At 39.8% G+C, this 12,909-nt stretch overlaps 1 protein-coding gene across 5 annotated transcripts in view; it reads right to left on the bottom strand.

Moving 5' to 3' along the window:
- Positions 1 to 1,150: 1,150 nt before the first annotated feature.
- The window catches only part of PARP11 (poly(ADP-ribose) polymerase family member 11), a 44,488-nt gene continuing 32,729 nt past the window's right edge, over positions 1,151 to 12,909 (bottom strand). For all 5 annotated transcript variants that reach the window (XM_054507221.2, XM_054507222.2, XM_045874035.3 and 2 more), the window contains 3 exons: positions 7,850 to 8,001; positions 2,730 to 6,348; positions 1,151 to 2,142 (listed from right to left, as the gene is read on the bottom strand). In XM_054507221.2, the coding sequence (XP_054363196.1) occupies positions 6,032 to 6,348; positions 7,850 to 8,001 (469 nt within the window). In that variant the 3' untranslated portion in view covers positions 1,151 to 2,142; positions 2,730 to 6,031. The remainder of the gene's footprint in view (positions 2,143 to 2,729; positions 6,349 to 7,849; positions 8,002 to 12,909) is intronic.

Genomic DNA, 12,909 nt, shown 5'->3' with positions numbered 1-12,909 from the left:
TTTCAAAGCCCTTGTTTCCTTGTTGATCTTCTGCTTAGATCTGTCCATTGCTATGAGTGGGGTGTTGAAGTCCCCTACTATTATTGTATTATCAATGTATTTCTTTAATTTTGTTATTAACTGGTTTACATAATTGGCTGCTCCCAAACTAGGAGCATAAATATTTAAAACTGTTAGAGCTTCTTGTTGGATAGACCCTTTAAGTATGATATAGTGTCCCTCTTCATTCTTTATTACAGTCTTTGGCTTAAAATCTAATTTGTCTAATATGATTGCTACCCCAGATTTCTTTTGATGTCCATTATCATGATAAATGGTTCTTCACCTCCTCACGTTCAATCTGGACGTGTCTTCAGGTCTAAAATGAGTCTCTTGTAGACAGCATATGGACAGGTCTTGCTTTTTTATCAATCTGATACCCTGTGTCTTTTTTATTGGAGCATTTAGCTCATTTACATTCAAAGTAACTATTGAAAGATATGAATTTAGTGCCATTGTATTACCTGTAAAGTCCCTGTTTCTGTAGATTGTCTCTGTTTCTTTCTGGTCTATGTTACTTTTGGGCTCTCTTTTCACTTACAAGATACCCTTTAATATTTCTTGCAGGGCTGGTTACGGATCACAAATTCTTTTAGTTTCTGTTTGTCCTGAAAGCTCTTTATCTCTCCTTCCATTCTGAATGACAGCCTTGCTGGATAAAGTATTCTTGGCTGCATGTTTTTCTCATTTAGTACCCTGAATATATCATACAGCCCTTTCTGGCCTGCCAGGTCTCTGTGGATAGGTCTTCTGCCAGTCTAATGTTTCTACCATTGCAGGTTAAGGATCTCTTATCTTGAAATGCTTTCAGAATTTTCTCTTTATCTCTGAAATTTGCAAGCTTCACTATTATACGTCAGGGTGTTGATCTATTTTTATTGATTTTGAGGGGGTTCTCTCTACCTCTTGGACTTGAATGCTTGTTTCCTTCCCCAGATGAGGGAAGTTCTCAGCTATGATTTGCTCAAATATACCTTCTGTCCCTCTCTCTCTTTCTTCTTCCTCTGGGACCCCAATAATTCTAATATTGTTTCACTTTATGGAATCACTGATTTCTCAAAGCCTCCCCTCACAGTCCATTAGTTGTTTTTCTCTCTTTTCCTCAACTTCCTTCCTTTCCATCATCTTGTCTTCTATGTCACTGAAACTCTCTTCTGCCTCATTTACCCTAGCTGTTAGAGCATCCATTTAAGACTGCATCTCAGTGAAAGCATTTTTAATTTCGGCCTGATTAGACTTTATTTCTGCACTAAGAGGTTTTCTAATGTCTTTTATGCTTTTTTAAAGCCCAGCTAGTAACTTTATAATTGTTATTCTGAATTCCAGCTCTGATATTTTACTTATATCCATATCGATTAGATCTGTGTCAGAGAGTATTACCTCTGGTTCTTTCTTTTGTTGTGAATTCCTCCTTCTAGTCATTTTTCCCAGAGAACAATGAATGAGAGAACACAATAAAAAATATCAACCACGACCCAAATGAAATACACACTAGAAAAATCTGAAGAGGTCAGAAACCAAAAGAGAAAAGAAAAAGAAAAAAAAGGGGGAAAGGAGAGAATATAATCTTCCAGGTGGACAAAATAGGGTGATCCACTTGGTCTCGGGTGTATTTTGGTCTCTTTGTTAGAAGACACTAAATCCCAAATTTTAAAGAAAGCAAAACTTATACATATACAAAAATAAAATGCAATCCAGTGAAAGGAAGCCAAAAATGAAGAATATATCTATAAAATGTAAATGTAAAAATGAAAGTTTAAAAAGGACTTAAAAACAAAGAGCTGATAAAATAAGAAACCAGTTGAAAAGGAAAAAAAGAAAAGGAAACTGAAACTGAAAAATAAAAGAATCATTAGAAAAAGAATCTCAAATTCTATATACTATTTTCCCCTAGGGCTGGAGTTTTGCAGTTCTGTGTGCTCCATAAACTTGGTATTCACCTGATGTTCCAGCTGGTCTTCTGGGGGAGGGGCCTGCTGTGCTGATTCTCAGGTATCTTCACCTGGGTGGAGTTGCACTGCCCCTTGCCAAGGGGCCGGGTTCCGTGTAAGCTGTTTTGGGTTGCTCTATGTGGCTTTTGTTCCCTAAAGGCTTTCCACGCCCCTTTAGAGGATGAAAATAAAAATGGTGGTGCCCTGCTCTCCAGCCCTGGAGCTGAAAGATCGCAGCCCCCTCTCTTCAGTAAACCCTCAGGTAAAAGCAGTCTTCACTTGTGTGCACCAAATTCTGCAGACTCCTGCGGTTCACACCCACGCCAATCCTCCTGGGGGAAGGAGGAGGGTTGCCACAGTTCTGCCCTTTGCAGGTTCCCCTCAGGGACAGTGGCTGCCTGATCATGCCATGGTTGGGGTTTATGGCAAACCAATTGAGAGCCCCCTCCTGGGCTCATTGACCATAGCTGGTTTCCCCGCTCCCAATCCTTGGGAACTCTGCTGGCTCAGGCACCCCCGTTCTTTCTGTGACCCCAGGGATCCTGAGGCCATACTGTCCCACCTAGGATTCTGCCCCACTTTACCACCTGAGCACCTTTCAGGCAGGGATGTCTTTCACTGGAGCAGATTTCTAAAGGTTCTGGTTTCACGCTCCGGGGCTATATCACTTTCTGGTAGCTGGCTTACGGAGGCTTCCCCCACCCCCCTCCATTTATCTTCCGATATATCCCCTCAGATTCACTTCTCTGCACCTCCTACCTTGCAAAAAGTGGTCGCTTTTCTAGTTGTAGAATTCCATCAGTTCTTTTTCTTACATCTCAGGTTGAATTCATAGGTGTTCAGAATGATTTGATAGATATCTAGCTAAAATTCAAGGGACCAGATGAAACGAGTCTCCTACTCTTCTGCCATCTTGTCTCTCATGTCTCTCACCTGTAAAATTAAGACATCTTCGGATAGCTCCCGTTTTTGGCAACAAAAGCTTAAAGATCAAATGAAATGTCTAATTTGCTTCAAAAACTTACTGTGGACATACTAGGAGTGGCTGGAGGCTGGATGAACTGTGGGAAGCATGCTCCTCAGGTGCATGTAGATACACCCCCAGAATTGCTCCTCTGAGCTGGGGGAGCACACTGAGAGTAAAGGACACTGTCTGTAGGCGCTTGGCCTTGAACTGTTTTGGAAGTTTCAATAGCAGAGTAAATGATTTTCCCATGGATCATTTGATTAGCTGTTGCTCACGATGACTTAAACCAAGAACAAGAGACTTCCCCCCATCTGTAAGTAGGTTATATAAGAGTTAGAGGCAACAGACTTCTTGAGGGCCCATTAAGTTTGAGCTGCAAATGCAGGCTTAAGTAATGCAAGGTGGAGATGAGACGCAGAAATCACAGAAACAAATATATGGCATACACAGACAACCAAGCCCTGCTACGGAAAGCTTTAATCACCACATGTAAAAACAATATAGTCACATATCAAAAATGGCTCCAAATGCTTTATCATCACCATAACAGTCTAGAAATGAAAGTTGCACTAATATAAAAACCTTCCTGTTCATAGCTGCAAGATTTATGAAACTGTTTCTTATAAACACATTTTTTTTACCCTGAGGCTGACATCAAAGTGAAAAACAAAAGTCACTATCAGCTAGAATTTGTTCAATGTAGGATTTTAAAAATCATTTATTCCTTAATCTGGAATAGGTTCTCTTTACTCTCCCCACGCATACTATGTGAGGACAAGAGGAAAAGGGGACAGATGGTTGCGTCTAGTCTATTATATATTAATTAGGATTTCTCAACCCAATCTATTGACCAAAACGAACAGAATTTTAATATCAATTAATGCTACACTATCACACTGAAAAATTTATCAAAATTAGTTCTTCCTTATAAAAGGGGAATTGGCAGTACATTGTCAGACAAGAACAACAGAATTCTTTCTTAAAATGTCTATTGCAATGCACTCTATTTACTACATCTGAGCCAACTAGTTAAGTTCAGAGTTCATACTGACTGCCTTGCAAACCTCAACTCTGGGCTCTTAGTCACACCTTGAGATAAGATCTGCACATCTACAAGAATAACTCCCAAATGCTACGACAGTTACTCCATTCCAGTGATGGGAAGGGCAACTGTGTTAAACTGAAAAAAAAGGACAGCCATGTTGAAGTGGGGATTACTGTAACATTTTTTTGGTGTGTAAATAACAAATAAATAGAATAAAAAGATTTTCAAAATCTGAGTTCCTAATGTCTCTAACATTGTTCTTTTGTGAATGAAACTAGAGCAATAGTTTGCTACCTCTCACAAGGTAGCCTGGTGACTTTTCTTCCAATTATTTCCATGGTAATCTCTGCATGTTTCTAAAATGGGCTCTTCCTAAATATTCACAGCATTTCATGTAAACGGATGTTAGTGTGCACATCTGAGTCAGGAAATCTTTGTTGCTGCTTGGTTTCAAAGTATTGTACATAACAGTTTCCTGTGTACTACTTACTTTCAACTGTACAGTTACATGTATTCTGGGCTACAATAAAAATCTGGGGATATGTGGCAGTTGAAGAATTACCATGCCTAATCTTGGTCCATACTCTTCATTTTTATGATTTCTAGATGCTTTCCCAGTGCAAATGATTGAAATGAACAACACAGGCATGGACATTTACTGGCTTTTCCCTGAAAAGTTACATTATGTTCACAATTTCTCAGTCAAAACTGAATGAGAATAATGGAGAGAGAATTCAGTATTAGACTGAGTTAGGAAAGGTTTTCTGGCAAGGCTTGACACAGGTGTTCTTTTTTTTTTTTTCCAGGTAGAATCATGGAAAATAAAGGTGGGGAAACACTCACCCATCATATGGCCAATTCCTCCATCTGACACCTGAACTCTTGTATGACATTTCTGCCAAGTTGTTGTCTAGCCTCTGCCAGAATACCTCTAGGGGCAGGAAGCTGTTCCAACATTACTTATTCTTCTTTAGAACAGAATAAAGCAAAAGAGATGGAATGGGTAAACAAACTTCCATTACACATGATTATGAACTAGATCTAACTTTTCAAGTGTTAGCAGATTGTCGATTTACTACTCAAAAGACTAAACCAGATTTGTTCCAAGCACCCCATGCCTTCTGCAGTGATTCAAAATGGGGAGATCCAACTTAAAAATGTGAGTATTATGAATCGCTGTTGAATAGCTGTGTGTGATAGGGAGCAGATAAGAAATCTTACAAGTAATTATTGTAGGGACCCCAAAGCAAAGGGAAAAATACATGTTTTGGAAAAGAAATAAATGTTTCACTCTGAAGAGGCAAGAAACAGTGTGTGCAGTGAGTCATGGTACGAGAATTCAAGAGCCCTGGTGGGTGAACTGCGGGCTAACTACAGTCTGCAGCATGTTGTCAATTCTGATGTAGGAGATAAGAGAATGACATGAGTGGTCTGAGACGGCAGCCTGCTCCCCTGGGCAATCAGAAACAGGACACTCTACCTTGACTCTCTCCTTTGGCTGGTCTGGCAGCTCTGTAAATAACATTTTTATTTCTGATTTCTCCCACGGTACTCAGCCTGCTTCGAGGTTTTAAATCCCCACTTTGGAAGACCAACAAGGCAACGTATTGATTGGTGGATAATAATGTCAGGATTCAATTTACAAAGGATCAATTCCTCTGAAGGGACACAGTTATGTCTGTTTTTTTATTTTTTGGACATATATATATGAATAAATATAACACACACGTAAACTTTACAGACTCTGAATGATCATGTTAATTGAGACTCAGCTGATTCAGTTTTGAGTGCTACCTTTCACCTCTGTGTTAAAATGGCAATGGTATCGTATCAATCTTTAACAAACAAGACTACGAGCAACGGACAAAAACAAAACAACAGAAAACCAACCTTAAAGTCAGTATGTCTTTTTATATGGAGGCCACTTTTTTTTCATATCTGTTTCAAAAGTATCAGATAGTGAACATTTAGTGGCTAGATGACAAGAGAGCAAATCTTCCTGCAAAAAAAGCACAGAACCTCCTTGACCACTGAGATTTGGAAGTGAAATCAATAAAAGTCTATTAAGTACTCAGGATAGATCTGGTTGGCATCAAACACCACAAAGATCTTTGGGTCCCAGGTATCATCCACACAGCTGTCATATAAATTCACATAGCTCCCATCTTTGGAAGGAGGTCGCATGTATTTGGAGTCTCCATTTATGTAATCTCCAATTAGCACTCGAGCGAGAAACATAGATTTATACGTTCTAAACAGATGCCGCTGTTGCAAGCTGACGCCATGAATTTGGAATGTGTTTCCATGTTTTATGTCGTCTTTGCAGAAGCGACTGGAGTAAATAGCATCTCTAGCAAAATAGGTTCCTTAAACAAAAAGGACCAAAAAGAAAAAAAAAAAAAGCCAGGATTACTCTGAAGAACATATGAAACACAAGCAAAACACTCTAATTGTTAGGGGAACGGGCACATGGAACCGTCTGAGGAAAACAGATGTGGTATTTCCTCGTCTGTAGATCTCTGAGAGAGAACAGAAAGCCATGGATAAATTGTTTATACAACCCATTCCCTACCACCAACACCCTTCCCTATTCCCGCCAAAATGAAGTGACCAGACTTCCGTTTCCGAAAGGAAGCTTACAAAGAAATCCAGTATGTATGATATAGACAAACTGTTTCTGTGACCAAACGTGTGGTGAGAGCGGAGTTCTAGCTGCATGGGCCTCGCTCTCATTTCTATTTGCTTCCACTGCCTTTCCCAGCCCGCAGCCCTTGTCCAGCACTGACCGGCCCTCTGCTGAGCACAGTGAGAACGACTGGTCTGCAGAGATTACTTCAAAACCCAAGAAACCACATTTCTCTGCTACAGGGTAACAAGTCAAGAATATTTCTGGAGATAATAGAATCCCATAACCACGAAAAGACTTCCGAACAGTGCATGCTGTTCATATCTGAGCACTCTGGAAGAACAACTTCACACTGGTTCATCACCAAAATCTGAAAACTCAATAAAGCATCAACTCTTCCAAAAGGGTAGGCCTAGGAGACTGACATCGTGAAGGCAATATTTACTCTGAAAAATTTGGGAAATGAATCGCAAAGTCTCAGATTACGCCATACTGACAGGATTTATGGCAACACTTTTCCCATCCCCGTACAGTTAAATCAATGGGATGGCCTTTTCAGTAATTATCTTAAAATTAATCTACTTTATGAAAATGCAGCATGTCTTGATCCTAAGTAGTAGCCAGCTCTCTTGCTGGAGATAAGGTATGAAATAAAGACCAGAAAAATAAACACCCATTCCTATCTTTTCTCCTCATCTCTCACCATAATTTCCTTGAATAATGGGCATAAAATGGAGAGCTTGGACTTTCACAACATTAGAAAAAAGATGAGGAATTCCCCCATATTCCTTATTGCTCATTAATATTCTTACCTACCATTTTCTAAAAATCAAAACAAAAAATACTAGTACCTAGACCTGTCCCCAATGTAATCAATTCATTTTATAGTTCTCTGTATATTTGACATAAAACAGTTTATTATAGAGGCTTATCCATGGAAGGGATTTATACATGGAAATTAAATGTAACGTAAAAATCAGCTAATCTGGACATGATGTCCCATCTGAAAGACTGGGACTTGGGGAGCTATTTAATCTGGTAGAGGTGTCAAAGTCTTACTTCTACCCTGTACCTGCAGGAAGTGGCTTTTCTGTGGCTCAGAAATTCTGAGGGTGTGTGAGGAACCTAGTACAGCAACTTTTAACTTAATGACTACCATACTCCTGAATTATAAAACAATTATCTCTAGAGAGGAGATTCTCTCCTAGGACTCAAACGAGACCTGGAACGCTGATAATTACCTTTCCCAAAGACAGCACCATGTATACCATTTATTCTCCAGTCAAAGTTATGAATGCAAATTGCTTCCACAAATTCACTGCTGGTACCATGAAAGAGCATTTGTTCATTAATCTGAGGCACGCCTCTTTTTTTCTTGAGCTGAGCCTTTTTCCTAAAAACACAATATATATAGGCACAAAACACACAGAGAAACAGACCATAAGTGGCATTTATTAGTTTTCAGGAGAGCCAAGTTCAATAGAAAGGGTGAAACAGAAAATACTTCTTTAACTTAATCCACTTTAAGTGGACAAAGCAGTTCTGGAAAAGAAATAATCTCAAAGGGCCTTGGACACATAATCATCTTACCAAAAATTATTAGTTACAACTGAGACTTAAGGCTGAAAATTATACCAAAAACTAGAGCTATCCCAGATGATGCCCCATCATAGTAAAGGTAACTGATTGCCTAAACCAGCCAAGCTTTACAGATGCCTAAAAATGACACTAAAAACAAATAATATAAAGTTCACAGAGTCTTTATTTTTTTCTTTCTTTTTAAATTCAATTCAATTTAAATTCAATTTTAAATTCAATTCAACAAGGTATAGTACATCATTAGTTTTGATATAATGTTCAATGATTCATTAGTTGAGTATAGTATCCGGTGCTCATCATATCACGTGCCCTCTTCAATGTCCATCACCCCGTTACCCCATCCCCCCACCCACCTTCGTTTCGGCAACCCTCAGTTTGTTTCTCGGAGTCGAGAGTCTCATGGTTTGTCTCCCTCTCTGATTTCTTCCCATTCCATTTTAAATAGTGAACTCCTTCAGCAGGGACCATGCCCTAATCTTTTTATCTCCAGAGACTAGAAAATGTTGGTTGGATTGAACTGAATTTTGTATCTTAGAGCTGAGAGGAACATTAAGCCATCCACTTCAACCCACTTCCCAATGGACAAATCTCTTCTTACCCATAAAAAGATATTCAATGCAGGACTGATTGTAACCATAAAAAACAAACTGAAAACAGCTTCATAGAGCATAGATTCCTGGCCTTTTTCTTTCCTGGACAGCCTTTAGTTGCCAAGAATCTGCTGGGTATTTTCTAATTTATAAATGTCAGTAAGAAACAGAAGCAGGGTCCAGATATCATCAGCCAGCACTGGCTCTCCTGGTTCACCAGTGGCATCACTTCATAGTCACTCCAAACCCCCAAGACTTTCTCAAACCAGATCGCCTTTTGATTGATTTCAATTACGCTTTATCTTGAAAAGCAATTTTTAAAAAAATGCATCATTTATAAACAACATGCAGCTTAGTGACTTTGCGGGGGAATGACAGTTGCATTTAAATGAGAGAAATGGAAATGGTCTTTCCCAAGAGTCATTTGGCAATATGTATCAAAACTTAAATGTGGGGCGCTTGGGTGGTTCAGTCATTAAGCGTCTGCCTTCGGCTCAGGTCGTGATCCCATGGTCCTGGGATCGAGCCCCGCATCGGACTCCCTGCTCAGCAGGAAGCCTGCTTCTCCCTCTCCCACTCCTCCTGCTTGTATTCTCTCTCTCGCTGTCTCTCTCTCTCTGTGTCAAATAAATAAATAAAATCTTAAAAAAAAAAAAAACTTAAACGTATATGGTTTGGTCTACTGGTGAGTCTTTTAGACCATTAAGCATGAGGTTAGAGGGGTATGCATTAAACAAATAAGTCCTTCAGAAAAATCCAACATGTTTTCACTGAGAACAAATTTGCTGACTTTCTTTTTTAGACCTTTAGGTACAGTCTGATTATTTATTTATTTATTTATTTACTTACTTACAATGCACATATGTTGCTGTTCCAAGCAAGGGAAAAAATCTTTAAAAAAAAAAAAAAGATAATCAAATTTGTTTTGACTGTTTCAATCTTCCAAGGTCTTTCTGACTCGTGATTCATTCACACGACAAATAAGCTACCCCGTCTCATGTTAAATCTTTCACAAGTGTGATAAGCAAGCCCTCTACATTTTCATCCAAATTCCTGATAAAAATGTTGAAGGGCTCAAGAAGAAAGCAAGCATGCCACTCAAGTTACTCTCAGCCCAAGACTTTTAACTGGGTATTAATTTTTCTCTTTGAACTATCACCCGGCATACATTTCTCTATCTTGCCTCCAATACGGGAACGTCTTATTAACCACTTTGTAAAAACCAAGTTATGTTGTTCAGGGCCTTGGTCATCTACCACTATGGTAATCCTCTTATTTAGCTGGGCATTAGTGAATCCATACTGTTTTTTCCTAAGTAAATATTTTAGTATACATCTTCCTAAGGTCAAGCTTCACTGTCTGTAATGACTAGAATCCACTCTAAAATCAGGATATTCACTCATTATACTTCTCAGGCACAGATTAGAATAATTCCTGGTTTGAAAATTCACCTGAGTCTCTCGTAGTGTGGGCATTGAAAATCTGCTCAGTCACTGGATTGGACGTGCCATATATCCCAGTTGAAAGCAGAGTGGGATGGGATAGGCAAAGCTTTGCATCCCCACAGCATAGTTTATTCTAGTGCCAACTACTAAGGCACCCATGAAATGTGGAGATTCGTGACATACTGTGACCTTGGGGTTCCGGAAAGGCTAACATTGAGCTCCAAGACCTCTTGGGCTGCAGCTAAAACCTTTGCGGAACATCACAGGATTCAAACTACACTAAGTTCTTCATGACCCTGCCCACCTTGGTCCAACCCCAGTCATTTCTGAACTTCCGGAAAATACTCCAGCACCCTCTTCTCAAAGATATCTTAAAATTACCCACACTCTCAGGGACTAGGGTGCCAAAAGGACTAAGTTGCCACTTGCGCTAAATTGCAACAGGAATAACTTTGTGCTCCAGATTGAAGTAAATTCGCCTAGGTTCAGACCAGTGGTTCTCCATCCTGGCTGAGCATCAGAATCACTAGCAGAACTTGTTAAAGATAAAGATATCAGAACACAGAAGTTCTGATTCAGTAGACCTGGGATGGGTGATAGACATCACCATGAGTTAAAGAGCTCTGCAGGTGATTCTGATAGGTGGCTAGGGCTGAGAACCTCTCATCTAAATCCACATTCTTTATGAGATAGCAGCTTTCCCTGCTCTTAATTCCTTGCTGTCACATCCTTCCCAACCCTGGGTCAATCCAACCACCTCCACTCTCTGCTATTAAATATGGACTGCTGAAATAAATCACACAACATCCCCAGGTTTCCATTCCAAATTCACATATTCCGACATCAGCTAAGCCCTCAACACTGATGGAAATCCTGTGGTTCCCAAGTTAGTTCTTTCTCTCCCGTTTTCCACATTGGCCATTCCAAATCTCCTCTTCCCCCCTCTCTCCCTCTTATCTACACCTCCCTAACCCTTCATTCTCTGTAGGCTGCTTCACTTCTTATTTCACCAAAGACACGTAAAGTTTCAGGAAGGAACTCCATAACATAACCCCTCTCTTCATCCCCTACCTCTACTTATCTATAAACATGACTGGACCACCCTCGTCCAGCTCCTTCTGTATATTGTAATATAGTCTCTGAATTCCACCCTATCACACCTCTTTAGAAGTCTTAATGCATCAATTACCCTTTCCCTTTCTCTTATACTTTAAACTTCTTCCCTGGGTTCTTTCCTACTACAATTTACACATGCTCAGGTCCCTCCCATCTTCAAATTCAAAAATCGTAACAAAACAAAACAAAGACACCCTTCCCAACTTCACAGTACCCATCTTCTCATATTCCCTCTTCCTCTTTACTGCCAAGCTTCTCGGAAGAGCTGCCAATATTTGCTGTATATACAATATAGCATCCACCAACATGGCTCTCATCAAGGGTACCAATGACCTTCTTGTCACAAAATCCAAAGGACATATTCAATATCATCTTACTTGGCATCTCTTTTGTATGTGACCCTGAGGATCAGGGTCACATACAACACCTACATGCTTAAACCACTTTCTTCCTTTGGTTTCTGTGACTCTATCTTCTTTTGGTTTTCTTCCACTTTCTGTGGTTGTTACTTCTCAGTTTCTGCCTTGAGTTTTCCTCTATCCATCCCTTGCAGAGTTTAGTCCTTCATCCTCTTCTTAATCTACCTACACTCCCTGGTCATCTTATCAACTCTATGGCTTCTACTACCTCACATTTTCTGATAATTCCAAAATCTTTATTTCTAATCTACACCACTCTCCTGAGTTATGACACATGTATCAACTACTACTTCCTCCCCATCCTCCCTAAGGACAAAGACCAAAATCTGTTCCTGCCCATATTCCCTTAGTCAACCGAAATGAGTCAGAAACTCTGGAGGTATCTTTCCCATCTCCTTACTCACACCACTGAACACATTAAATCATCATTCTACATCCTTAATATCTCAAACCCATCCTCTTCATTCCGACACAGCGGATGCCACTTTGGTTCAGGCCACCCAATATGTCTCAGTTTAATTACTGAAGCAATCTCCTAAATTGGTCTCCCTGCTTCTAACTGTGACTCCTTTAAACCAATGTTTCTCAGCTTTCACACTACTGCCATTTTGGGCTAACTAACTGTTGTGAGAGGTTGTCTTATACACTGTAGGATGTTTTGCACCCCTGACTTCTACCCAGTTGATACCAGTCTTAATTCCCCATCCAACCACATGACAATTAAAAATCATCTCCAGTCATTGCCAAATATCCCCTGGTGGGCAAAATCACTCCTAATCAAGAACCACTGCTTTAAACACTTTCTCCACAGTATAGCCTGATAACATTATTTTTCTAAAATGCAAATTGGATTGATCATTCTCTTGCTTCAAGTTCTATAACGGATTGCCACTGTCCAGGAAAAAAATCCAAACCCCTCAGTTTGATTTATAAGGCCCTGCATGGCCTGCTCCTGCTAACTCTCTGACCTCAACTCCAAATCAATCCAACTCCAGTAAGGCTACGGAAGAAAATCACACAACCATTCCACAGTGGCTCTACTACAAACTCCTGCATGCTCAACCTCTTGACTACCTTTCTACCTTCTCTAATCATTCATCTTAATTTTTATTTTCATTCTGTGGTGCAATTG

Source organism: Mirounga angustirostris, unplaced genomic scaffold, assembly GCF_029215605.1.
Source record: "Mirounga angustirostris isolate CCGP_5_RB_7025 unplaced genomic scaffold, mMirAng1.0.hap1 SCAF_5, whole genome shotgun sequence".
NCBI classification, from domain to species: domain Eukaryota; kingdom Metazoa; phylum Chordata; class Mammalia; order Carnivora; family Phocidae; genus Mirounga; species Mirounga angustirostris.
This window is presented reverse-complemented; position numbering and strand designations above follow the sequence as displayed.